Here is a 23,472-nt window from a genome sequence, read left to right on the forward strand (position 1 = left end):
TTTAAATGATAGGTTACAAACCACAGTTAGTAGTTCTGCAATTTCACATTTCAGTTCCTTTAGAACTCTTGGGTGAATACCATCTGGTCCTGGTGACTTATTACTGTTTACAGAGTAGCAGCCGTGTTAGTCTGTATTCGCAAAAAGGAAAGGAGTACTTGTGGCACCTTAGAGACTAACAAATTTATTTGAGCATGAGCTTTCGTGAGCTACAGCTCACTACATCGGATGCATTGAGCTGTAGCTCACGAAAGCTTATGCTCAAATAAATTTGTTAGTCTCTAAGGTGCCACAAGTCCTCCTTTTCTTATTACTGTTTAGTTTATCAATTTGTTCCAAAACCTCCTACATTGACATCTCAATTTGGGACAGATTTTTCACCTAAAAAAAATGGCTTAGGTTTGGGAATCTCCCTCACATCCTCAACTGTGAAGACCAATGCAAAGAATTCATTTAGTTTCTCCTCAATGGCCCTATTGTCTTTGAGTGCTCCTTTAGCATCTCGATCGTCCAGTGGCCCCACTAGTTGTTTAGAAGGCTCCCTGCTTCTGATGTACTTAAAATTTTTTTTGCTATTGCTTTTTGAGTCTTTGGCTAACTGTTCTTCAAATTCTTTTTTGGCCTTCCTAATTGTATTTTTACACTTCATTTGCCAGAGTTTATGCTCCTTTCTATTTTTCTCACTAGGATTTAACTTCCCCTTTTTAAAGGATGCCTTTTTGCCTCTCACTGCTTCTTTTACTTTGTAGTTTAGCTACTAAACTTTGTAGTTTAGTTTTGGTTCTCTTACCATGTTTTTTAATTTGGGGTGTACATTTAAGTTGAGCCTCTATTATGATGTCTTTAAAAAGTTTCCATGCAGTTTGCAGGGATTTCACTTTTGGCTGCTGTCCCACCAGCACGACCGGTTCTGTCCTTCTGAGAAATTTTGTACCCTGGTATTACTGTGTCCCACTGAAAGCGGCAAAGAGTCCTGTGGCACCTATAGACTAACGGACGTATTGGAGCATAAGCTTTTGTGGGTGAAACCTTCACTTCATCGGATGCGTCCCATTGATTAGCCTCATTCCACCAAGTTTCTGTGATGCCTATTATATCAATATCCTCATTTAATACGAGGCACTCTAGTTCACCCATCTTATTATTTAGACGTCTAGCATTTGTATATAAGCACTTTAAAAACTTGTCACTTTTCAGCTGTCTGCCATTACATGATGTAATTGAATGGGACTCTTTTTCATTTGACTTTTTCTCATCAGATCCTACCTGTATTTTATTGTCTTCCATCCTCTCCTCCTTACTAGGACATAGAAAATCTCCATTAATAGATCCTCCCCTAAGGGATGTCTCTGTCCGAACCATGTGCTCCTCTGCACTTGTCGGCTTCCCCCAGCCCTTAGTTTAAAAACTGCTCTAAGACCTTTTCAATGTTAAGCGCCAGCAATCTGGTTCCAGTTTGGTTTAGGTGGAATCCATCCTTCCTATACAGGCTCTCCCTTTCCCAAAAGGTGCCTCAGTTCCTAATAAATCTAAACCCCGCCTCCCTACACCATCGTCTCACCCACGCATTGAGACCCTGCAGTTCTGCCCGTCTCCCTGGCCCTGTGTGTGGAACTGGGAGCATCTCAGACAATGCTGGACCTCAATCTTTACCAGCAGCCTAAATTTGGCCTCCAGGACCTCCCTCCTACCCTTCCCTATGTCATTGGTACATAAGCGCTGACTTACCGAGTTGCTGGGGGGGGTGTGCTCGACCCACACTCTGCCCAGGGCCCACCCCCACTCCACCCCTTCCTCCAAGCCCCAGCCCCTGCCCATCTCCCCCCACCCCCTCCAGCCGGCCCTTACTGCTAACTGGGCACCTGAAGACAAAGCTGCCCAGGGTGCACAGGCTGTGGAGCACACTCATGGGGCAGAGGGAGGCCCCACCGGGGCTTGAGCTCTGCTCATCCCTCAGATCCCGGCTTGGTGTCCCGCTGCGTCCCTCTCCTGCTGGCCCCATACGCTGCTGCCCTGGTCTCCGGCCCCAGCTCTAGTTCTGCCCAGGCCTGCCCCCACAAGGCACATGCCAGGCATGGGGCTGGAGATCGGGGCAGCAGAGAGCAATGCAGGCAGGCAGATAGACATACAGCCAGGGTTGGGAGTCCCAGCCTGCAGATTCGGGGGGCTCCGGTCCTGAATTGGGTGGGCCTGGTTGGATCCTAAATGGGTGGCCTGGGGCCCACCCAGGCCCACCAGTGGCTATGCCTCCCCGTGCCCCCGCCTCCTCTTTCCGTCCCATCCTCCTCACTTCTGGTTCTCCCCTACCAGCGTTGTGGAACAGCTGATCACTGGCGGGCGGAAGGTGCTGGGGGGAGCAGGAGGCGCTGATCAGCAGGGCTGCTGGTGGGTGGGGAGGCACTAGGGGGAGTGGGAGGCACTGACCTGTGGGGCTGCCAGTCTGTGCTGAGCACCCACTGTTTTTTTTCCATGGGTGCTGCAGCCCTGGAGCACCCACAGAGTCAGCGCCTATGCATTGGTACTGTGACAGGGTTGGGCCAGATGGCTATAGGAGAGTAATAGAAGGCAGATATATTAGCCCCAGGCTAAGTAGGTCCCTTTTCCCTGTAGGTAACAGGGAAGGTTCCAGAACAACAAGGAACCTTCTGGAGACAATTAAGACGGGCTGATTAGAACCCCTGCAGCCAATCAAGAAGCTGCTAGAATCAATTAAGGCAGGCTAATCAGGGCACCTGGGTTTTATAAAGGAGCAATCTGGAGCTGGATGTGTGTGAGGAGCTGGGAGCAAGAGGCGCTAGGAGCTGAGAGTGAGAACGTGGACTGTTGGAGGACTGAGGGGTACAAGCATTATCAGACAGCAGGAGGAAGGTCCTATGGTGAGGATAAAGAAGGTGTTGGGAGGAGGCCATGGGGGAGTAGCCCAGGGAGTTGTAGCTGTCGCACAGCTGTTCCAGGAGGCTCTCTAGACAGCTGCATTCCACAGGGCCCTGGGCTGGAACCCGGAGCAGAGGGCGGGCCTGGATTCCCCCCAAATCCTCCCAACTCCTGATCAGACACAGGAGTCGTTGACCTGGTCTGTGGGTTCAGAAAAACGGCCAAGCTGAGGGCTGCCGTGAAGCTCCAAGGCGAGTGAATCCGCCAATAAGCGCAAGACCCACCAAGGTAGAGCAGGAACTTTGTCACAGTACCTACATGTACCACGACCACCGGCTCCTCCTCAGCACTGCACATAAGTCTATCTAGATGCCTCGAGAGATCCGCAACTTTCGCACCAGGCAGGCAAGTCACCATAGGGTTCTTCCGGTCATCACAAACTTAGCTCTCTATGTTTCTAATGATCGAATCGCCCATTACTAACACCTGCCTTTTCCTAATGACTGGAGTTCCCTCCCCTGGAGAGGTATCCTCAGTGCGAGAGGATACCCCAACATCATCTGGAAGGAGGGATCATTTCCCTCTGCTCCAGTTGGATGTTCTCCTTCCCTGAGACTTTCATTCTCCTCAACAGCACAGAGGCTGTCAGACCAGGGGTGGGACCATTCTACAGTGTCCTGGAAAGTCTCATCTATGTACCTTTCTGTCTCCCTTAGCTCCTCCAGCTCAGCCACTCTGGTCTCCAAAGCCCGTACACGGTCTCTGAGGGCCAGGAGCTCCTCGCACCAAATGCACACATACGCCACCCGCCCACAGGGCAGGGAATCCTACATGCTGTATTGGGTGCAATAAACTGGGTAGCCCCCACTCTGCTGCTGGGCTTCCGCCTGCATTCTCTTTTTACTCCTGCAGCTCATTACTTTGTTGATGTTTTGTTTTTATTAGGGGGTGTATTTGGCTTTACGTTTAAAGAATGTTGAGTGTATCTAGCCCCCTCCTCACACTCCCCCTCTAAACTCCCTCACAAAATTCCCTTGTTAGTCGCTCCTGTCTGCTATCCATCAGTTACTTGTCTAGGGCCACGTCTACACTACACGCCGGATCGGTGGGTGGTGATCGATCTACCGGGGATCGTTTTATCATGTCTAGTGTAGACGCGATAAATTGATCCCTGACTGCTCTGCCATCGACTGGAACTCCACCAGGGCAAGAGGCGGAAGTGGAGTCGACAGGGGAGTGGCGGCCGTCGATCCCGTGCTGCGAGGACATGAAGTTAGTGATTCTAAGTTGATCTAAGATGCGTCGACTTCAGCTACGCTGTTCTCATAGGCCTAGTTCTTTTTTTGAGCCCTGTTAGAGTTTTGTCCTTCACAACATCCCCTGGCAAGGAGTTCCACATGTTGACTGTGTGTTGAGGGAAGAAATACTTCCTTTTGTTTGTTTTAAACCTGCTGCCTATTAATATCATCAGGTGACCCCTAGTTCTTGTGTTATGTGCAGGGGTAAATAACACTTCCCTATTCACTTTCTCCACACCACTCATGATTTATAGACCTCTATCATATCCCCATTTAGTCATCTCTGTTTCAAGTAGAATAATCCCAGTCTGTTTAATCTCTCCTCATATAGAAACTGTTCCATCCCCCTTATCATTTTTATTGCTCTTTTCTCTACCTTTTCCAGTTCTAATATATCTTTTCTGAGACCGAGCAACCAGATCTGCATGCACTATTCACAGTGTGGGCGTACCATGGATTTATATAGTGGCATTATATTTACTGTTTTATTATCTTTCCCTCTCCTAATGATTCCTAATGCTTCTGTTTGCTTTTTTGCCTGCCGCTGCACATTGAGTGGATGTTTTCAGAGAACTATCCACGATGACACCAAGATCTCTTTCTTGAGTGGTAACAAATCATATAGACCCCATCATTTTATATGTATAGTTGGGATTATTTTTTCCAAAGTGCATTACTTTATGCTTATCAGTGTGAATTTCATTTGCCATTTTGTTGCCCAGTTTTGTGAGATCCCTTTGCAATTTCTTCACATTCAACTTGGGACTTTTGTATCATCTGCAAATTTTGCTACCTCTCTGTTCACCCCCCTTTCTAGATCATTTATGAATATGTCAAACAGCACTGGTCCCAGTACAGATCTCTGGGGGATCCCGCCATTTACCCATCTCCATTCTGAAAACTGACCATTTATTCCAACCGTTGTTTCCTGTCTTTTAACCAGCTACTGGTCCAGGAGAGGATCTTACCTCTTATCCCATGACTGTTTAGTGTGCTTAAGAGCCTTTGGTGAGGGACCTGTCAAAGACTTTCTGAAAGTCCGGGTACACTATATCCATTGGATCATCATTTTCAACATTTGTTGACCCTCTCTCACAGAATTCTAGTAGATTGAGGCATGATTTCCCTTTACAAAAGCCATGCTGACTCTTTCCCAACAAATTGTGTTCATCTATTTGTCTGATAATTCTATTCTTTACTGTTGTTTCAACCAATTTGCCTGCTCTTTCTCTGTGTGGGGAAGCTACAGGTGATCTCCACACTGCCCCACAAGCATGGGGTGCCCTGAGTCAGTGCTCCACTCCTGATCACCATGCTGAAGGGGCGGTGCAGCTCGTGGGCAGATCTCCCAGCTGGGCAATGGCAGAGCTGATCCACCAGCCTGGTGCCAGTGACTCTCCCATCAGCCGGGGGGGTGGAGGGAGCGGGCTAGCACATTGCACTGTGAGGAGCGGAACGCTCTGCTACTGGAAGGGGAGGGGTGCAGTCCTTTCTTTAACCCCAGCCATGCCAGAGAGCTTTGCTAGAGTTGCCCCGCTGAGCCTTCACCATGGCATGTGGCACATCCCTTGCCATTGCCTCCCCATCCTGGCTGTTCCTGTGCTGGCACTTGCTCTTGGGTCAGTTTCCAGCAGTCCCCGGGAGCGCTGGGCAGCCGGGCAATGGAGACGGAGACTGAGCGTCCCCTGTGCCAAGTGTCCGAGGTCTGGTATCGCCCATCAGGCCATGTGGGGTGCTGCAGAGTGCGCGGTGTTGTGAAGGGGCTGCATCCTCTGGGAGGGAGCATGAGCACTGGCTGAGAACAGGGCCTGGGTTCTCTCCCTTACCCCAGTGTCCCTTCACTGACTTCAGTGAAGTCACTCCTGATTTACACCAGGGGAATGAAAGGAGAACGGTGCCCAGTGGAGTCACTCCTGATTTATACTGGTGAGACAATAAAACTGTCAAAGTGGTGTGAATCCAGAGTAAGTCCATTGAAATCTCTCTAGTGGGTTCACTCCTGATTTACAGTGGTGTAACTGAGTGCGACATCTGGACCAGAGAGCTGGACCTGCAGACACCCACTGAGGGTCTGGACCACTGTTTTGATTGACAGTCTCCCTGCAGTCGAAGGGAAATGCACATCTTATCAATGGAGGAATCAATAATCTGTATGCTGTAATGGCGATCGTCACTGGGGATCTCAAAGCACTAAACAGCAGCCTCAGACCAGACACTGAGGTAGCACCAGAGCAGGGACTAGAACCCAGGACTCCTGTCCTCAGCCTTCTCTGTGGCACCACACGCCCCCTTTGGTAGAGCTCTGTTGGCTCCAAATGCCCCAGGAGATCCTAGGGGATGAGGCTCTGGGAAGGCCCTGGGCTACTTCGCTTTTTGTGCATTAGCAAAGCGCACTTGGGATATTCCCTCTGCTTGCTGGCAACAATTCAATCTTGTATCCTAGCCATGGCCCAGCCAATCCTGCTCCTTGTACCACGTGCGGCACTCGGTGGAGCTCAGCTCCCCACACTGTGTGGAAAAGGGGCTGGACGCAGATTCACCAGTTCTGAGGGGCTGCCGTGCAAAGCGCATCGTCTTCTCTCTGCTACGCCAGTGGCTGGATCCCCCTCCCCGGTGTCTGAGCCCACTGCAGATGCCTGGTGAGCAGGGGAAGCCCTTCCCCAGAGCGGGAGGGCTGGTAAATCCCAAGTATCAGGAGACAGTAATGAGAAGCACACGTGATATTCTGATAACTTGCCTGCTCTGGGGCTAGGGACGGGGAGAGGGGACGGAGACAGAGAGAAAATACTGACGTAGGCTGGGGCTGCCTTTCCTTGCTTTTAGAAGCAGCAGTTGCTAAAAACCATGAGCCGACGCGCAGCTGGTGCCAATCAGCTGCTCTGACTTGTAGGGCTGGGTGCTGGTTTACCCCAGCTGGGGTCTGGCACAGCTCCTGAGTGCTGGTCTATTTCCTTTGAGGTCCAGGGCACACTGGCGGAAGGTGCCAGGTGGCTCCAGCAAACAGGCAGCTATGTAGATTGTACGCTCACCAGAGCAGGGCCTGGCTTCTCATTATATGTGTGTGGCACCTGGTGTGATGGGCTCTGACCCTCACTGGCACACCTAGGCTCCATCCCAGCATCAGTAATCACATTGCCCATCACAGCCCGGGAGAGGCAGGCTTCCTACCACTGACCCCTGCCACGGCATCTCAGCTGTGCACTGATGGACTGGTTTGTCCTCCAGTCTCCACAGCCCACTCACCCCTGGGCTCTCTGCTGAGGCTCCAAACGAGGAAGCCAGTTGTCGTGTCGGTTTTCTGTCAACGCTTGTGTGTTTGAAAGGAGGCTGAGACCCACTGAATTCATGGCACACAGGCCACGACTGGGGGATGACAGCGGTTGCTGAGCAGGGATGCCTGGTGCCATCGATCAATGGCCATGCTGCCGTTACCGTCGGTACGGCTGTGAGGTGTTTGGTCAGGCTGAGCCCTGCAGTTCGCTGGTAGAGAGACAGGGCCACACATGTTGGGTTTGGCATAGTTGTGGTAGCAGCAGCTTTTCCTGGACTCTCTTGGCATTTGTGGAAGTAGAGAGAAGCCCTGTCTTAGTCAGAAGGGCCGAGGTGCATTGGCACAGCCGTAGTGGGGAGCCCAGATCTGGGGTCAGAACTGAGGGGCACTGGCAGAGCTGGGTGGGAGAAAGCCCAGGACTGGAATAGCAGAGGGACAGTGGGTGAGGAGTGAAATACATCAGCTAAGCAGTGCGCGGGGGGAGCCAGGGCTGGGATTGAGGGGCTCAGGCCAGGGAGTGCTGCAAAGTGAACTGAGCTGCGTTGATAGCCGAGGAAGAGCAGCAGTTTGAGCAGGAGGCCGGGGTTGAAGGGCCAGGAGCTTAGAGGAGGCTGGCAGCAGGAGGGAGCTATGACCCAGATGTGGATCATGCCCACTTCAGGCTGGGGCTTGGCAGGGCCGTGAAATGCCTCTGCCCAGAGACAGTCTATGGGGACCCCTTTGGCTAGGGAGCAGCCAGAGCCTCACCATTACTTGTTCTCTTCTGCTTCCTTCCAGGCACCTCTTGGACAAGGACACCTTCTCCAAGTCTGACCCAAGTAAGTACCAAGGGGGGTTGTGCTGGCCAGGGCCTGGAGTGCTTTAGAGCTTGTAGGATCCAATCTGCCACCTGGGGTCAGACGAGGAGCTGGCCTCAGCCAGAGGCCCCAGTCCCAGGACCTGATTGGCAGAACGCTGGGGCCCGGGGCACAGGGCACAGCAAGTCGTCCATAGGACAGACCCACCTGGCAGTGGTCGGAGAGCTTCCTGCTGCCCTGGCCCAACGCTGGTTATCGATCTGTGGTTCTGCTCTAAGTTTGTCTCCCATGCGTGATCTCACTCGACTCTCGGTTTTGCCCTCTGGCCTGTCTGGGACTCTGCCCCGGCTCCTGCTCTGACCGCTAGGTCTCACTGCTCACGTCCTGGTGGTGACGTGCTAAGGGAGCCCAGGGCAGCTGGGGGTCTCCTGTACAACTGCTGTTGACCCTGGTGGGCGGCTTCTCCAACCCCCCTCCGCTTCTGGGGGCTGCAGACTTTGGCCTTAGGGGGGTGGGCTCTCAGGGAAGGGTCTTGGTCCCTTCTGCTCCCTACTGGTCAGGGACCCCAGGTAGAGCTGGGGTGGGGTATGTCAGCACAGGAGCAGCCCAGCCCAGTGGCCAGAGGCCTGCGCACATCAGTCTGTGAGCCCCTGCACTGCAATGGGGCCAGGGCAAGCTGGGATCAGTCAGCCCTAGGGTGACCAGATGTCCCTATTTTATAGGGACAGTCCTGATATTTGGAGATTTTTCTTATATAGGTGCCAATTACCTCTCACCCCGTCCCGATTTTTCACGCTTGCTTTTTGGTCATCCTAGTTGGCCTGGGGCTGGGAGGAAACCCCCCAGGAAAGGGAGGTGCAGCTTCCTAGGAACGTCCACTCCAGCCGAGCCCCAGAGAACCCCTTGCAGGGGACTCTGAGTGTGGAACTTCAGGGGCAGCAGGTCTCAGCGCTGGGGATTGGGGCACTCCTAGTCTGAAGCAGGGTCCAGCAGGCTAGTACTGAGTGCAGAGTGTGACCAGCTGGACCTGGAGCTGATCTCTGACATGCCACTAGGATATTCACATTCCTGGGATGAACTATGCCAAGCCCAGCCGAATGCCCTCTGGCAGCCCCATGTGCAAATTGCCTTGCAAACAGCTGCTCCATTCAGTAAAAAGCATTAGAATCGAGCCCACGGCTCCTTGACTTGTCTCCAGCTGACAATTTGCTGAGATACCCCCAGCCCAGTGTGAAATGAGCCAGAAATCCCCTCAGGTTAGCTTTTAATTCGTTGGTGCAGCATGAGCCTGGCCCAGCCTGCAGGGAGCAGAGACCTGGGGGAAGGATGCTTTGGGGTAGCATGTCATCCAGCACATGGCACTGCAGGGACAGTAACGCTAGACACATGGGAGTGCACATGAGGCTGCACTGGAGCAGTTATGGGGCGGAGGGAGGGGGCATTGGATGGCTCCAGAGATGGGGGTTGGGGCCGTAGAGCCTCCGTCACTGATTCAAGTCCCATCCAGGCCAGAGGTGACTGTTTGGTGGTCCCTGTGTGAGATGAGTTTGCAGGGTCTCAGTCTGGTTCCTAGTGACTGAATCCACCAGTACAGCTGCCTGCAGTGAGTGAGAGCTTGCGTACCAACCTCAGGTCAGACTGGGAGGGAGCAGGGCCCACACCCCACCTTGGCCGAGTTGTGTCCTTAGATTTCCAGCAGCCCAGTATCAAGTGTGAACGTCTTTGGCAGTGCAACATCTGGACATGCAGTGGCAGACAGTCCCCTTGGGTACACCGATTTGTCTCGCCACCCATCCACATTTGTGGTAGCTAGTTCCTTCACCACAGATCACAGTGAGGTTCAGGTCACTTCCATTCCCAAAGGACCAGTCACTTACCCCAGGTCAGCTGCACCTCAGATCTCACCCCAAAGACCAGGCTTGCAGCCAGTCCTCTAACAAACAAACTATAGATGTATTAAGTAGTGTGATGGGGCAAGACCAGATGGCTATGGAAGAGTAGTCTTATTGGGATCCGGGAAGTGGGCGGGCAAAGCCCGTCCACCGCTAAAGGATCCCCCCCAGCCTAAAAGGGGGATCCACAGGACCTAGATACCCAAAAAATTCCAGGGGACAACTAATAAAATAACAGGGACAGGTGTGCGGTCAAAGGGTCAAACGAAGGGAACCGGACGGGGACACCGAGCAGAGAACCCCGGACAGCGCCCACTGCTCCTCAAAGGCGTCAAGGGAGTCAGAGGACGCCGCCCAGAGGAACTCTGCCCGGATACGTGAACGGACCGAGGATCGGAAATAGGCCCCACAGTCACAGGAGACTCCATCGGCCAACCTCCTGACTCTGGTTTTGTAGATGGCCATTTTAGCTAGGGCCAGGAGGAGGTTGACCAGGAGATCCCGTGACTTTGTGGGGCCACGGATAGGGAGTGCATAAATGAGAAGGTGAGGGGAGAAGTGCAACCAAAAACGTAATAAAATATTGGTGAGTAGCCGAAATAGGGGCTGCAGCCTGGCACACTCCAAGTATACATGTGCCAGGGTATCCCTCACGCCGCAAAAGGGGCAGGTGTCTGGGATTGAAGTGAACCGCGCCAAGTACACGTCCGTGCTCACGGCTCCGTGAAGGAGCCGCCAACTGACATCCCCGGCGGGCCTTGGGACTAAGGTGGAATATAGGCTGGCCCACCGGGGCTCCTCAACCTCCAAAGGTGGCAGGAGGTCCCGCCATTTTGTATCGGGCTGGGACACGAGGGTGCGGGCGTGAAGGGTGTGGAGCACGAGCGTGTAGAGATGTTTTCTTGGCGCGGTTTGAAAGCAGACCGGCTGCATCTTGTGCAGCCGGCTTCCAGTGAAGGGGTGAAGGGGTCGGTTGGGTCCACGGAGCAGGGGTCCAATTAAAAGGTCCGGCGGGCCTGGGGTAATGGGTGTGCGGGGCGTGCTCTCGTGCAGGACCCGGTCGAGATGAACCCGAGCAGCGGGCGGCAAAGCGGCCTTCACCTCCTGAAGTATGCGCCGGGGAGTACAAGGTCTGGAAAGTCCCATGCGCTGAGCGAACGTCAGGGGATCCAGCCAGTCTCCCCGGTCATAGTCCAGGAGGTCTCCGATTCTTGTGACCTCTGCCAGGACCAAACTCTGGCGCACCGAGTGGGACTCTGCCAACTGCACACGGAGCTGGGGGTTGTGTGGCAGGGGCTCCGCGAGGAGATCTGCCCCCTCGGTGGCCGCCACGGACCTGGTCGTTGAAAAGAGTTTCCAGGTCCGGAGGAGGTCCTGGTAGAAGACCGGCAGCCCGGAGAGGTCTCGCGGAAGACCTCTCGGATGGAGATAAAGGAGCTGCTGGTCGTACCAGAGCTCTCGGAAGCAGCGCAGGAAGGCGTGCGCCAGTATGCTCCACGCCGGACTACCTGCACAATAAAGGAGCCTCTGCAGGGTCTGGAGGCTGAAGACATGGACCTGAGTAAGCAGACATTTTAGGCCCTGCCCTCCCTCCTCCAGAGGTAGATGGAGAACCCCTGCAGGGACCCAGTGCAGTCCTGACCAAAAGAACTCCAGAATCGATGTCCGGAGGTTGGCCAGGAAACCCGGGGCCGGGACCAGGGTGTTGAGCCGGTACCAGAGCATGGACAGGACTAGTTGATTAAGCACCAGCGCTCTCCCTCGAAGGGAGAGGCACCGGAGTAGTCCTGTCCATTTCCGGAGCCGCTCTATCACCCCGCCCTCTAAATTCTGCCAGTTCTCCGGCAGAGAGGGATGCGTGGCAGAAAGGTAAACGCCCAGATAGAGCAGCGGACCCGTGCTCCACAGGATGGCCTGAAGCACGGGTGGGAGGGAGCTCGCCTGCCGCCAGTCCCCTACAACCAAGCCAGAGCTCTTGACCAAGTTGACCCGCGCGAAGGAGGCTGCCGAATAGATGGCCTGGCAAGCCTCCACCTGCACCAAGTCGCCCGGGTCCTGGACCACGAGGAGCACGTCATCAGCGTACGCCGACAGGATCAGCCGCAGCTCCGGCTCCCGCAGCACCAACCCTGTCAACCTCCTTTGGAGGAGACAGAGGAAGGGCTCGATCGCCAGAGCGTACAGCTGGCCTGAGAGGGGGCACCCCTGCCGTACTCCTCGCCCGAAGCTGACCGGTTCGGTCAGGGTCCAGTTGAGCCTGACCAGACACTCTGCGGAAGCGTACAGCCCCCTGAGAAAATTCACAAACCTGGGTCCGAAGCTAAACGCTTGCAGAGTGCTCAGGAGATACCCGTGATCCACCCTGTCGAATGCCTTCTCCTGATCTAAGGACAGGAGGGCGAACGACAGACCATCCCTACACCCAAGTTCCAATAGGTCCCGGACCAGATATAGGTTGTCGAAGATGCTGCGGCCCGGGATGGTGTAGGTCTGGTCTGGGTGGACCACGTCCGCCAGCACGGACCCTAGCCGCAGCGAGATGGCTTTTGCCACGACTTTGTAGTCCGTGCTGAGGAGCGAGACGGGACGCCAATTTCGTAAATCGCGGAGGTCCCCCTTCTTCGGCAATAAGGCGAGCATGGCTCGCCTGCACGAAAGAGGGAGGACCCCGCTCTGCAAAGACTCGGCCCAGACAGTGACTAGGTCTGGACCCAGGACGTCCCAGAACACGCGGTAGAACTTGTGTCGTCAGCCCGTCTATGCCCGGAGATTTATTGGTGGGCATGCGACGGAGGGCTTCCGAGAACTCGGCCAGAGTGAGAGGCAGCTCTAGCCGATCTCGGTTGCCCACGCTGACCGTCGGGAGCTCTTCCCAGAGCTCTCTGCAAGCGTTAGGATCGGTTTGATCCGGGGAGAAAAGGCTTGAGTAGAAGGCTCTCGCCCTCCCGCACATCTCCACTGGACCCGTGAGGGGGGTGCCATCTTCTGCCAATAGGCAGATGACATGTTTTTTAGCCCCCCTCTTTTTCTCCAGGGCGTAGAAGAAGCGGGAGCCGCGATCCATCTCCCGAAGGAGACGGATGCGGGATCGAACAAAGGCAGCCAGGGCCCGATGGTCCTCCAGGGTCCAGAGCTCCTCTCACTTCTCCCAGCACGCTCTGCAGAGGGGTGGATCCTCGGGGCTGGCGGCCAGATGCCTCTCCAGCTCTAAGACCTCCCGTTCCAACTGCTCTATCGCTGCATCCCTCCGTCGGCTGGCGCCCCGGGTGTAGTCACGGCAGAAGAGCCGGGCGTGCACCTTCCCTAGGTCCCATCACCGTCGCGCCGAGGGAAAGGCACGCCGCTGCCCTCGCCAGGCCAGCCAGAACTCCCGGAAGGACGCCACGAAGCCCGCATCCTCCAGCAAGCTGTTGTTAAAATGCCAATAGGCCGGCCCCGGACTCTCCGTGCAGAGGGAGGCTGTCACGGTGGCTATATGATGGTCAGAAAATGGGGCCGGCCGAATGCTGGAGGAGTGGGCTCGTGAAAGATGAAAACGTGATAAATAAATGCGGTCCAATCGGGAGTGGCTTGACTGATGGGCCTCCACCCGGACAAAGGTGAACGTGGAAGTGTCATCTGGGTGGTGGTCGCGCCAGACGTCCACTAGGGAGTGGTGTTCGACTATCTCCTGGAGGACGGCGACGGCGGCCGGGCTCTGCTCGGTCCCCGAGCGGTCCCGCTCCTCAAGGGTGATGTTAAAGTCCCCTGCCAGGACCAGGCACTCCTGAGGATCCAAGGTGCCGAGGAAGGCGGACGTCTGCTGATAGAATTGCAGCCGCTCCGGGCTCGCTGCTGGGGCATAGATGTTGACGAGGTTGACTACCAGCACCTCCATGCGGACCCGGAGGTGCAGCAGGCGACCCGGCACAGCCTCGGGGACCCCCAGCACCTCGGGCCGTAGGTCTGGGGAGAACAGGGTCGCCACTCCAGCCATACGAACTGTGAAGTGGCTAAAGTAGACCCTGTCCCGCCAATCCAGCCATCAGCTGTCTTCGGCGGTCGGATCCGTATGGGTCTCCTGCAGGAAAACCACAGAGTACCTCCCCTCTCGAAGGAAGGAGAGCACCTGGGACTTGCGGAGACCCATTCTACAGCCACGGGTGTTCAATGTTGCGATGGTAAAGAGTGTCATGAGGAGGGCTGGGGGGCATCCTTGCCAGTAAGGATGCTCGTGGCTCCCGGTGGGCCGCGCAGCAGTCTGTGATCCACCCCGTAGGTGAGTAAGGAATCACGGAAGAGGTGGACCCGCTGGTAGGCCGCGGCGCCCTGCCTCCCGGTCCTTTTCCCCTCCCCCATCAGGGCCCTTGCGGCCCGGAGGATTTGATTAAAGTCCCCCCATCCCTGGAGGGCAAGCTGGACTTTGTTGCGGGAGCCACGGACGTCTTCTAGAAACTCCCGCAACTCGTCTCGCAGTGCATGGGGGGCTGGGGTTATGGTCTGGTTACTCCCCGACGGGGCCCTTGGTACAGCCCCGTGGCCCAGCGAGATGGGCAGACAGGGTGCGGACCCCCGACGGGGCTCCTGATGGGTTCACCTGAATGCTGGGGCGATAGGGGGCGGCGGAGGGAGGATACAGCCCCTGGTGGGTCGGGATGGGTAAACACAAAGGCCGCTGCCTGGGGGTCATCTTTTGGCAAGGGGAAGGAGACAGCCCCAGGGGCAGCAATAACATCTCGGGATGTGGATGGGATAGGGACGGGGCAGGGGCAAGGTTAGAGGTGAGATTTTGGGTGGGGAAAGGGCTCTCAGTGATGCCGGGTGCAGGCTCTATGGTGGATTTGGCAGCCACGGCATCAGGGGGTGGACTCTCTCTTGTAGGGCCCTCTCCTGGGAAGGAGGTCGAATGCTCCTCACCAACTACGGGTGCCCCTGGTGGCTCAGGTCCTGGCCGCGTGGCACTGGCCGCCGCCTCAGCAGGTTCGGCGGCCCTCAGTGGGGTACCATCTACAGCCGGGTGGATGGAGGAGTCCAGGGGCCCCTCGGAGGTGGGAGCGGAAGCAACGGTTAGGGGGAGGGAGTATGGGGAAAGGGAGGCTGGAGTGAAGTCGCCTAGATCGAGGCCCGCTGGCATAGGATCGTCCTCCCCCTGGGTGACCGGGGCCAGACCCAGGGCCTCGATCTCCTCGTATATTGATGGGAGATCAGTTTCCGCCACCCCGGGATTCTCCCCGCTGCCACCTGACGCGACTGTTGCCTCGGGGCACACTGGGGTTTCAGATGGAGCCTCGGGGACCTTGGAGGGGAGGGACTCCCGTGGAGGGGAGATACCGCCTTCCAGTGCTGCCACGTCTTCCCCAGCCGGCTCTGGTGGGTGGAACACACCCGTGGGTAGAGCGGAAGGCTCGGCATCGGTGCCCCCCTTCCTGGTCTTCCGGGGGGCCTCCGCGTCAGACGGGAGGAGCAGAGCTCGAGCCTTCCGCTTGCCCTGCTTCCCCTGGACTAGGGCCCAGCCCTCCATGGCATCATCCGGGGGCTGGCTAGCAGGGGTTGTGTCAGGGGGCAGAGGCGATGGCTCAGGGACTCGAGGGGGTAATGGTGGTGCAGCACAAGGGAGGGAAGATTCCCCTTGGGGTGGGCCCTCTCCCATGCTTGGCGGTGTCCCTGCCGCACCCTCCTCCACAGGCCCCGCCAGATTGCAAACAGCGGGGGAGGGGTTCTCCCGCTCATTTGGGCATAGTGGGGGAGGTACCCCTTGGGCCCGAGCGGGAGCAATGGTGGACTGGGAAGGAGGAGGGGCGGTTTCGGGCGCCGGGCAGCCAGGGGCGTCGGCGATGACGGGGCCGGTGCCCTGCCGGGGCTCGGGTGTCCTGGATGCCCCTCCTTCCCGGGCCAGGGGGCAGTCCCTCCGGACGTGCCCCATCGCCCGGCAGAGGTAGCACCGGGCCTCCCCGGTGGAATAATGCACCCTGTAACGGGCCCCCTGGTAGGGGACTAGGAAGGACCCCTCGAGTGCCTCTCCGTCGCGCGCCGCCGGCGGCAGTTGAAGCTGCACTTGCCGGCGGAAGGAGAGGACGTGACGGAGGGTGGGGTCTTTGCAGCCCAATGGGAGAGGGCTGATGACAGAGATGGGCTTTCCCAAGGTAGAAAGGGCGGGTAACAGGGCGGCATTGGGGAGAAAGGGAGGGACGGAGGTCAGGACCAGAATCATAGAATCATAGAATCATAGAATATCAGGGTTGGAAGGGACCCCAGAAGGTCATCTAGTCCAACCCCCTGCTCAAAGCAGGACCAAGTCCCAGTTAAATCATCCCAGCCAGGGCTTTGTCAAGCCTAACCTTAAAAACCTCTAAGGAAGGAGATTCTACCACCTCCCTAGGTAACGCATTCCAGTGTTTCACCACCCTCTTAGTGAAAAAGTTTTTCCTAATATCCAATCTAAACCTCCCCCATTGCAACTTGAGACCATTACTCCTCGTTCTGTCATCTGCTACCATTGAGAACAGTCTAGAGCCATCCTCTTTGAAACCCCCTTTCAGGTAGTTGAAAGCAGCTATCAAATCCCCCCTCATTCTTCTCTTCTGCAGACTAAACAATCCCAGCTCCCTCAGCCTCTCCTCATAAGTCATGTGCTCTAGACCCCTAATCATTTTCGTTGCCCTTCGTTGTACTCTTTCCAATTTATCCACATCCTTCCTGTAGTGTGGGGCCCAAAACTGGACACAGTACTCCAGATGAGGCCTCACCAGTGTCGAATAGAGGGGAACGATCACGTCCCTCGATCTGCTCGCTATGCCCCTACTTATACATCCCAAAATGCCATTGGCCTTCTTGGCAACAAGGGCACACTGCTGACTCATATCCAGCTTCTCGTCCACTGTCACCCCTAGGTCCTTTTCCGCAGAACTGCTGCCGAGCCATTCGGTCCCTAGTCTGTAGCGGTGCATTGGATTCTTCCATCCTAAGTGCAGGACCCTGCACTTATCCTTATTGAACCTCATTAGATTTCTTTTGGCCCAATCCTCCAATTTGTCTAGGTCCTTCTGTATCCTATCCCTCCCCTCCAGCGTATCTACCACTCCTCCCAGTTTAGTATCATCCGCAAATTTGCTGAGAGTGCAATCCACACCATCCTCCAGATCATTTATGAAGATATTGAACAAAACGGGCCCCAGGACCGACCCCTGGGGCACTCCACTTGACACCGGCTGCCAACTAGACATGGAGCCATTGATCACTACCCGTTGAGCCCGACAATCTAGCCAGCTTTCTACCCACCTTATAGTGCATTCATCCAGCCCATACTTCCTTAACTTGCTGACAAGAATGCTGTGGGAGACCGTGTCAAAAGCTTTGCTAAAGTCAAGAAACAATACATCCACTGCTTTCCCTTCATCCACAGAACCAGTAATCTCATCATAAAAGGCGATTAGATTAGTCAGGCATGACCTTCCCTTGGTGAATCCATGCTGACTGTTCCTGATCACTTTCCTCTCCTCTAAGTGCTTCAGGATTGATTCTTTGAGGACCTGCTCCATTATTTTTCCAGGGACTGAGGTGAGGCTGACCGGCCTGTAGTTCCCAGGATCCTCCTTCTTCCCTTTTTTAAAGATGGGCACTACATTAGCCTTTTTCCAGTCATCCGGGACTTCCCCCGTTCGCCACGAGTTTTCAAAGATAATGGCCAAGGGCTCTGCAATCACAGCCGCCAATTCCCTCAGCACTCTCGGATGCAATTCGTCCGGCCCCATGGACTTGTGCACGTCCAGCTTTTCTAAATAGTCCCTAACCACCTCTATCTCTACAGAGGGCTGGCCATCTCTTCCCCATTTTGTGATGCCCAGCACAGCAGTCTGGGAGCTGACCTTGTTAGTGAAAACAGAGGCAAAAAAAGCATTGAGTACATTAGCTTTTTCCACATCCTCTGTCACTAGCTTGCCTCCCTCATTCAGTAAGGGGCCCACACTTTCCTTGGCTTTCTTCTTGTTGCCAACATACCTGAAGAAACCCTTCTTGTTACTCTTGACATCTCTTGCTAGCTGCAGCTCCAGGTGCGATTTGGCCCTCCTGATATCTTTCCTACATGCCCGAGCAATATTTTTATACTCTTCCCTGGTCATATGTCCAACCTTCCACTTCTTGTAAGCTTCTTTTTTATGTTTAAGATCCGCTAGGATTTCACCATTAAGCCAAGCTGGTCGCCTGCCATATTTACTATTCTTTCGACCAGGCGGACGCCCAGGTCCTCTCGCGGCTCTAAGGGGACGAACACGCCCCCCACCGCCAGGCCCTTCTCCACCGCTTCCTGGGCGGCGGCCTCCGATGCTAGGAAGAAGACGACCTTGCCATACATTTTGGAGGCCGCCACAATGGCCGTGGGCCCCACCACCCTCGCCAACGCCCACACATAGGTCTCCACGTGGGGTGAGGCGGGCACCAGGAGGCAACGGACGCCGTGCTTCCTAGTCATGGTGGGAAAGGGGCCCCGGCCGCTATAGATGGTAGCGGAGGCGGTGGGCTGGAGAAATGACGTAGCGGCAGGCGGGGGGGCTGCCGCCACCTGGGCGTATGCTCTGGGGGCCTGGGGAGGGACACCTGCAGAGCTGGTGGAGGGAACAGCGGGGAGGGGCGCCCCAGCTGGAGATGGGGTCGGGGCATCGGGGGCAGCCCCTGCCATGGAGGGCCTGGTCTTTTTAGCGGGGCCCTTCCCCTTCTTCTTCCCCTGCCCCTTCCCGCCGGCTGGGGGGACTCCCCCCAAATCTGAGGGGGTGAGAGACATGGCAGCAGTGGAGGTCACCCCGGTGCCCGTCGCTGCTGGTGCCCCAGCGGGGGCGATGGCAGATGGTTTGGCAGCGGAGGTAGAAGCTTGGGGGGGTGACAGAGGGGCAGGCGGGGGAGGGAGAGCTCGGGCTACTGGAGAGGTCTCACCCGTCTCATCCTCCGCCATCATGAGCAAGGAGGAAAGGGGGATACCAAAAGGAGGAGGGGAGAGGGGAAACAGGTCGACCACTCCTCCCCGCTAGGCTGCAGGCAGGGGAGGAGGGCGCCAAAAGGGGTGGGCTGGACGGGGGGCAATCAGGGGTTAGGGGTCAGTCACCGACACAAGGTGGAATTCCGGCTCCTCTTGGTGCACTATGGGGGGGGATTCAACAACATTGAAGGTGCAGTGAAGAGGGTTGCAACTGAAATGGGGAGTTGCACAAGCGCATGGGAGGGGCATGGGCACACGGAGCGAGGGGCTAAGCGGTCTGGGGGTAGAACAGGGAAACCAAGGGGCTAGCTTCAGAGGCTGGGGCGGGGCAAACAAACAAAGGCTGCAGAAGGAAATGGGCGGGGCAGGCAAACAAACTGAAGCTAGTAAGGGGGGCTGGAGCAAAAGAGGAGGCAAAGTAAGTGGCAAATGGGGCAGGTAGTAAAGGGCAAAGCTGGGGGGTAGGCAGGCCGGGGGGGGGGAACATGTGCCCATGTGCACTTGCACAAATCTTTTTTAGCTGGCTGCTGCTTCTGGCCCAAAGGGTGGAAATAGGGCGTGGCAAGCCAAGCAAGCAGCTGAGTCCAGAGGCAGGAGCTGAGGCAGATGGTATACAGCCAGTGGGGGTGGTGGAGGGGGCAGCGGTGGTAGTAATAGTGGTGGGGGTTGAGGGGGACACACAGATGGATCAGGGGGCAGCTCCACGCCACACCCCCGTGTCCCTACAAACACAGTCAAAACCCCCACCACAAGAGCACAGTTTGAAAATTACTCAGTCTTAGGGCCCCCTCCACAGTGGTCTGCAAAGTCTCTAGGTGCTGCCCCACTGGCAGATGATCCTCTTCTTCTCCTCCTCGGGCTTCAGCAGCTCCAGGCAGTGGCCTCTGCAGCAGCAGCAGCAGCAGTAGCTCCAGGAACTCCAGGTGGTCGTCCAGGCAGGCAGAAAGGACCTTCTCAGGTGGTGGTGATGGTGGTGATGTCCACAACAGCAGTGGCTGGGGTTCCCACTCTTCCTCTCTGGGCAGTGGGCTAGCAGCCCCCCCCCTGGGGTTGCAGTTGGAGCAATAGCAGCACCCGAGAGTAGGGGGTCCAGCAACCAGGTAGCAGAGAATGGGGGGTTTCGGCCCAGCCAGGGGAGCAGCTGGAACAGCAGGGAGAGCTTAGGTCCTAGCAGCAGCAGGAGTAGCAGCTTCCCACCTCCCTCCAAGCAAGAAGGCTATGGAAGAGTCGTGGGGGAGAGAGAGAGAGAGATTCGCTCCAGGCTAAACAAATCCCTGGTGCCAGGATAAGTGAAATGGCAGCTGCTCCAGGTCAATTAAGTCACCTGGGGCCAATTAAGAACTTTCCAGAAGGCAGGGAGAAGGCTAGGTTGATTGGGACACTGAAGCCAATCAGGGACTGGCTGAAACTAGTTAAAAGTCTCCCAGTTGGTCAGGTGCGTATGGTTGTCAGGTGCTGTGAGAGGAAGTTGGGCTGTTGGAGAGACTGAGTAATACACGCCATATCAGGCACAAGGAAGGAGGTCCTGAGGTAAGGGTGAAGTGGAGCTTGAGGAAGTGAGGGCTGCTATGGGGGAAGTAGCCCAAGGAATTGTACATGTCATGTTTCTAAAAAGTCAGCTACCATAGCTGATACTATTAGGGTCCCTGGGCTGGAACCTTGAGTAGAGAGAGGGCCTGGGCTCCCCACTTTTCCCCCCTCCCGATTAATCACTGAGACTGGAGACAACAGAGACTGTGCAAGGGAGGATAACTTCTCCTCACCTCCCTCGCTGGCTTATGATGAAAATGGCTCAGTAGACCGTGACCCTTGTCTTTAGAGAGAGAAGGGTTTCATAGAGGGTCGCAGTGAGCCTCTGAGGCTAGCGAAATCTGCCAGGAAACGCGGGACCCACAGAGACAAGGACAGAGCTTTGTCACAGTAGCCAAAGGACACAAGAATTATTGACAGGGTTAAAGCAGGTGAACAGAGAGACATTTTGAAACTTAAAATTGTAACTTATTTGTATAATACAGCAGAACCTCAAAGATAATGTAAGGGGACTGTTGCCACCTTACTAACGTTCAGTGGGGGTGTTTTAGTTGCTAGCTCCCAGTACTCAAAGGGGAAGGGTTGATGCGGAATCAGGACCCTGAGACTGACAGTCCCCAGGAACAATGGGGAGAGGCCAATGCTCCAGGTCAGCCTGAATGACAGCTTGGGCAGGCTAATCAGGGAGTCAGGAGGCTGGAGGGTCCTGTACTCCATGTGAGCTGGATTTGCCTGGGTCAGAAAGAGTGGGGCCTAGCTAAGGAAAAAGTGGGGGCCCAAGCTAAGCTGGGGAGCAGAGCTGTGCCAGATCCAGAGGGACCAGAAAAGCAGCCCAGAGAGAGCAGACCTGCCTTGGGAGCAGAGCTGCAGCAACCAGAAGCAGAGGGGCCAAAGAAGCAGCCCAGGGAGCTGGAGGCAGAGCAGCAGCAGCAATGCAGAGACAGAGCGGTGGAACTGGGGCTGGAGCTGTCCGGAGCTGAGTGCGGTGAGCTGCTGGGGAGACCGAGGGGGACCCTGGGCAGCGGGCCCAGCACAGGGAGACGCCTCAGTCAAGAGGCTCTGCAGGCCAAGCTTGGATCATAACCCCGACAGGACGGGGGCGACACTGGGAAGAAGGGTCCTACCACTTAGAGCCTGAGAGCCAGAGCGAGTGTCCAACCCATAGCATCCTGCAGCACAGCCAGGGCCGGAGCAGGAGGCCTGGGGCTTACAAGGAGCAGACCTTGAACTGCCCTGACATTCCAGAGACACTGTTTGTGATGTTCCCTGCCACAGAGCGGGGTGATGTGTTTCCTTTAGCCTTTCCCATTTTCCCTTATTCTTTTTAAAATTAATTGTTGATTAAATAACTTGCATTTGCTTTAACTTGTATGTAATGGTCAGTGGGTCAGAGAAGTGCCCAGTGCAGAGAGCGTACCCCAGAGTGGGGACACCCTAGCCCCTGTCCTAGGTGACCACAGCAGGGTTGGGGGTCGAGCTCCCCAGGATTCCTGGGCCCAGCCTTGTCGGGGTTATGAGGACTCTGCCAGACGGGAGAGTGGAAGGGGAGTCCTCAAGGGCAGGGAGGCCACTGGGTAAAGGAAGTGGGAGCGAGGACTCAGATCCTTTCGCTAGCCCCCTTCACTAGGGTAGTGTGGAAGCCAGGAAAGTTCCCCCACAATAGCGAGACTATCCCTCGCTTACAATAGGAACACTAGAGTTACGGACTGGCATGTGTGGAACTGGCAGTATGCAATCCGGCAGTGCTGAGACAAAACCAAACCCCAGGAAATACTCTACTGCAGGCTTCTCAACCATTTTCTTTCTGAGCCCCCCTCCAACATACTATAAAAACTCCAAGGCCCAGTAGGGGGCGGGGGGCTTGGGGCTTTATCCCTGCAGGGCTTGGGGCTTCAGACTTCAGCCATGGGGGGAGGCGGAGTTGGGGCTGCAGCCACACGGTGAGAGAGGGGAGTCAGGGTTCCAGGTGGGGGGAGGGGTGCTCTGGGGTCTGACCCTTGGGAACACCGGGGCTCAGGGCTTTAGACTTGGTGGGGGGGAGCTCTGGGGTTCAGTGCTTTAGCCCCACAGCTCCATTCCCAGCTTCAGCCCTGAGAGGGGCTCCGGGCCCTGCTGCTTTAGCTATGAGGGGAGCACTGGTTTCAGCTCCAACATTCCCCCCATGCCTGTAGCTAAAGCCCTGAGCCCTAGTGTCCCCCGCACTGGCTGAAACCAGGAGCAGTGCTGTGGGGAGCCCTGAGCCCCGGTGCTCCCTGCGAAGCTGAAGCTGGGAATGGAGCTGTGGGGCTGAAGCTACCCACAGGTCTAAAGCCCTGAGCCCTGGTGCAGGGCAGAAGTCCTGAGCCCCACACCGGGAGCCCTGGCACCCCAAGGGTCAGACACCTTGAACCGCCCCTGGAGCCCTGACCCCATCCCCCACATCTGCAGCCCCAACCCTGCCCCGTGGCTGATGTCTGTAATGTCTTGTCCAGCATTAAGAACAGCCTCCATTCCCATATTTCTGAGGTTCTGCTGTAGAAGCTTCTATAATAAACAAGCTCTATATGTCCTTTAAGGCTCCTGGGGATCTCTTACATGCGTCTAGTAACCCTCCTGTCCCTCTCCCTGACCCGAGTCCAAGCAGCACAGAGATCCAGTTCCTCCTTTTTAGGAGTTTTTATCCCCCTCCTACCGTGTGCTCTGAGCTGCAAACTCAGCCAGTGGGAGGATTCCACTTGCATTTCCCGAGGCAAGGGCAGAACAGCCAACATCTTTCGTCCTCTTCAACATCTCGCAATAGTCCACCTGGCGTCGATGGACCCCTCTCCTGTGGGGCCAAGCATCACACCTTTGGTTGGAGCCCAGCCCTTCACGCTAGCTA

General features: G+C 55.9%; 1 protein-coding gene across 1 annotated transcript in view; it reads left to right on the plus strand.

Annotated features, from left to right (window-relative positions):
* The window catches only part of CPNE5 (copine 5), a 207,665-nt gene that overhangs the window by 20,100 nt on the left and 164,093 nt on the right, over positions 1 to 23,472 (plus strand). The window contains exon 2 of the mRNA XM_038380314.2: positions 8,221 to 8,261. Within this exon, the coding sequence (XP_038236242.1) occupies positions 8,221 to 8,261 (41 nt within the window). The remainder of the gene's footprint in view (positions 1 to 8,220; positions 8,262 to 23,472) is intronic.

This window comes from Dermochelys coriacea, chromosome 21 (assembly GCF_009764565.3).
Source record: "Dermochelys coriacea isolate rDerCor1 chromosome 21, rDerCor1.pri.v4, whole genome shotgun sequence".
Classification (NCBI taxonomy): domain Eukaryota; kingdom Metazoa; phylum Chordata; order Testudines; family Dermochelyidae; genus Dermochelys; species Dermochelys coriacea.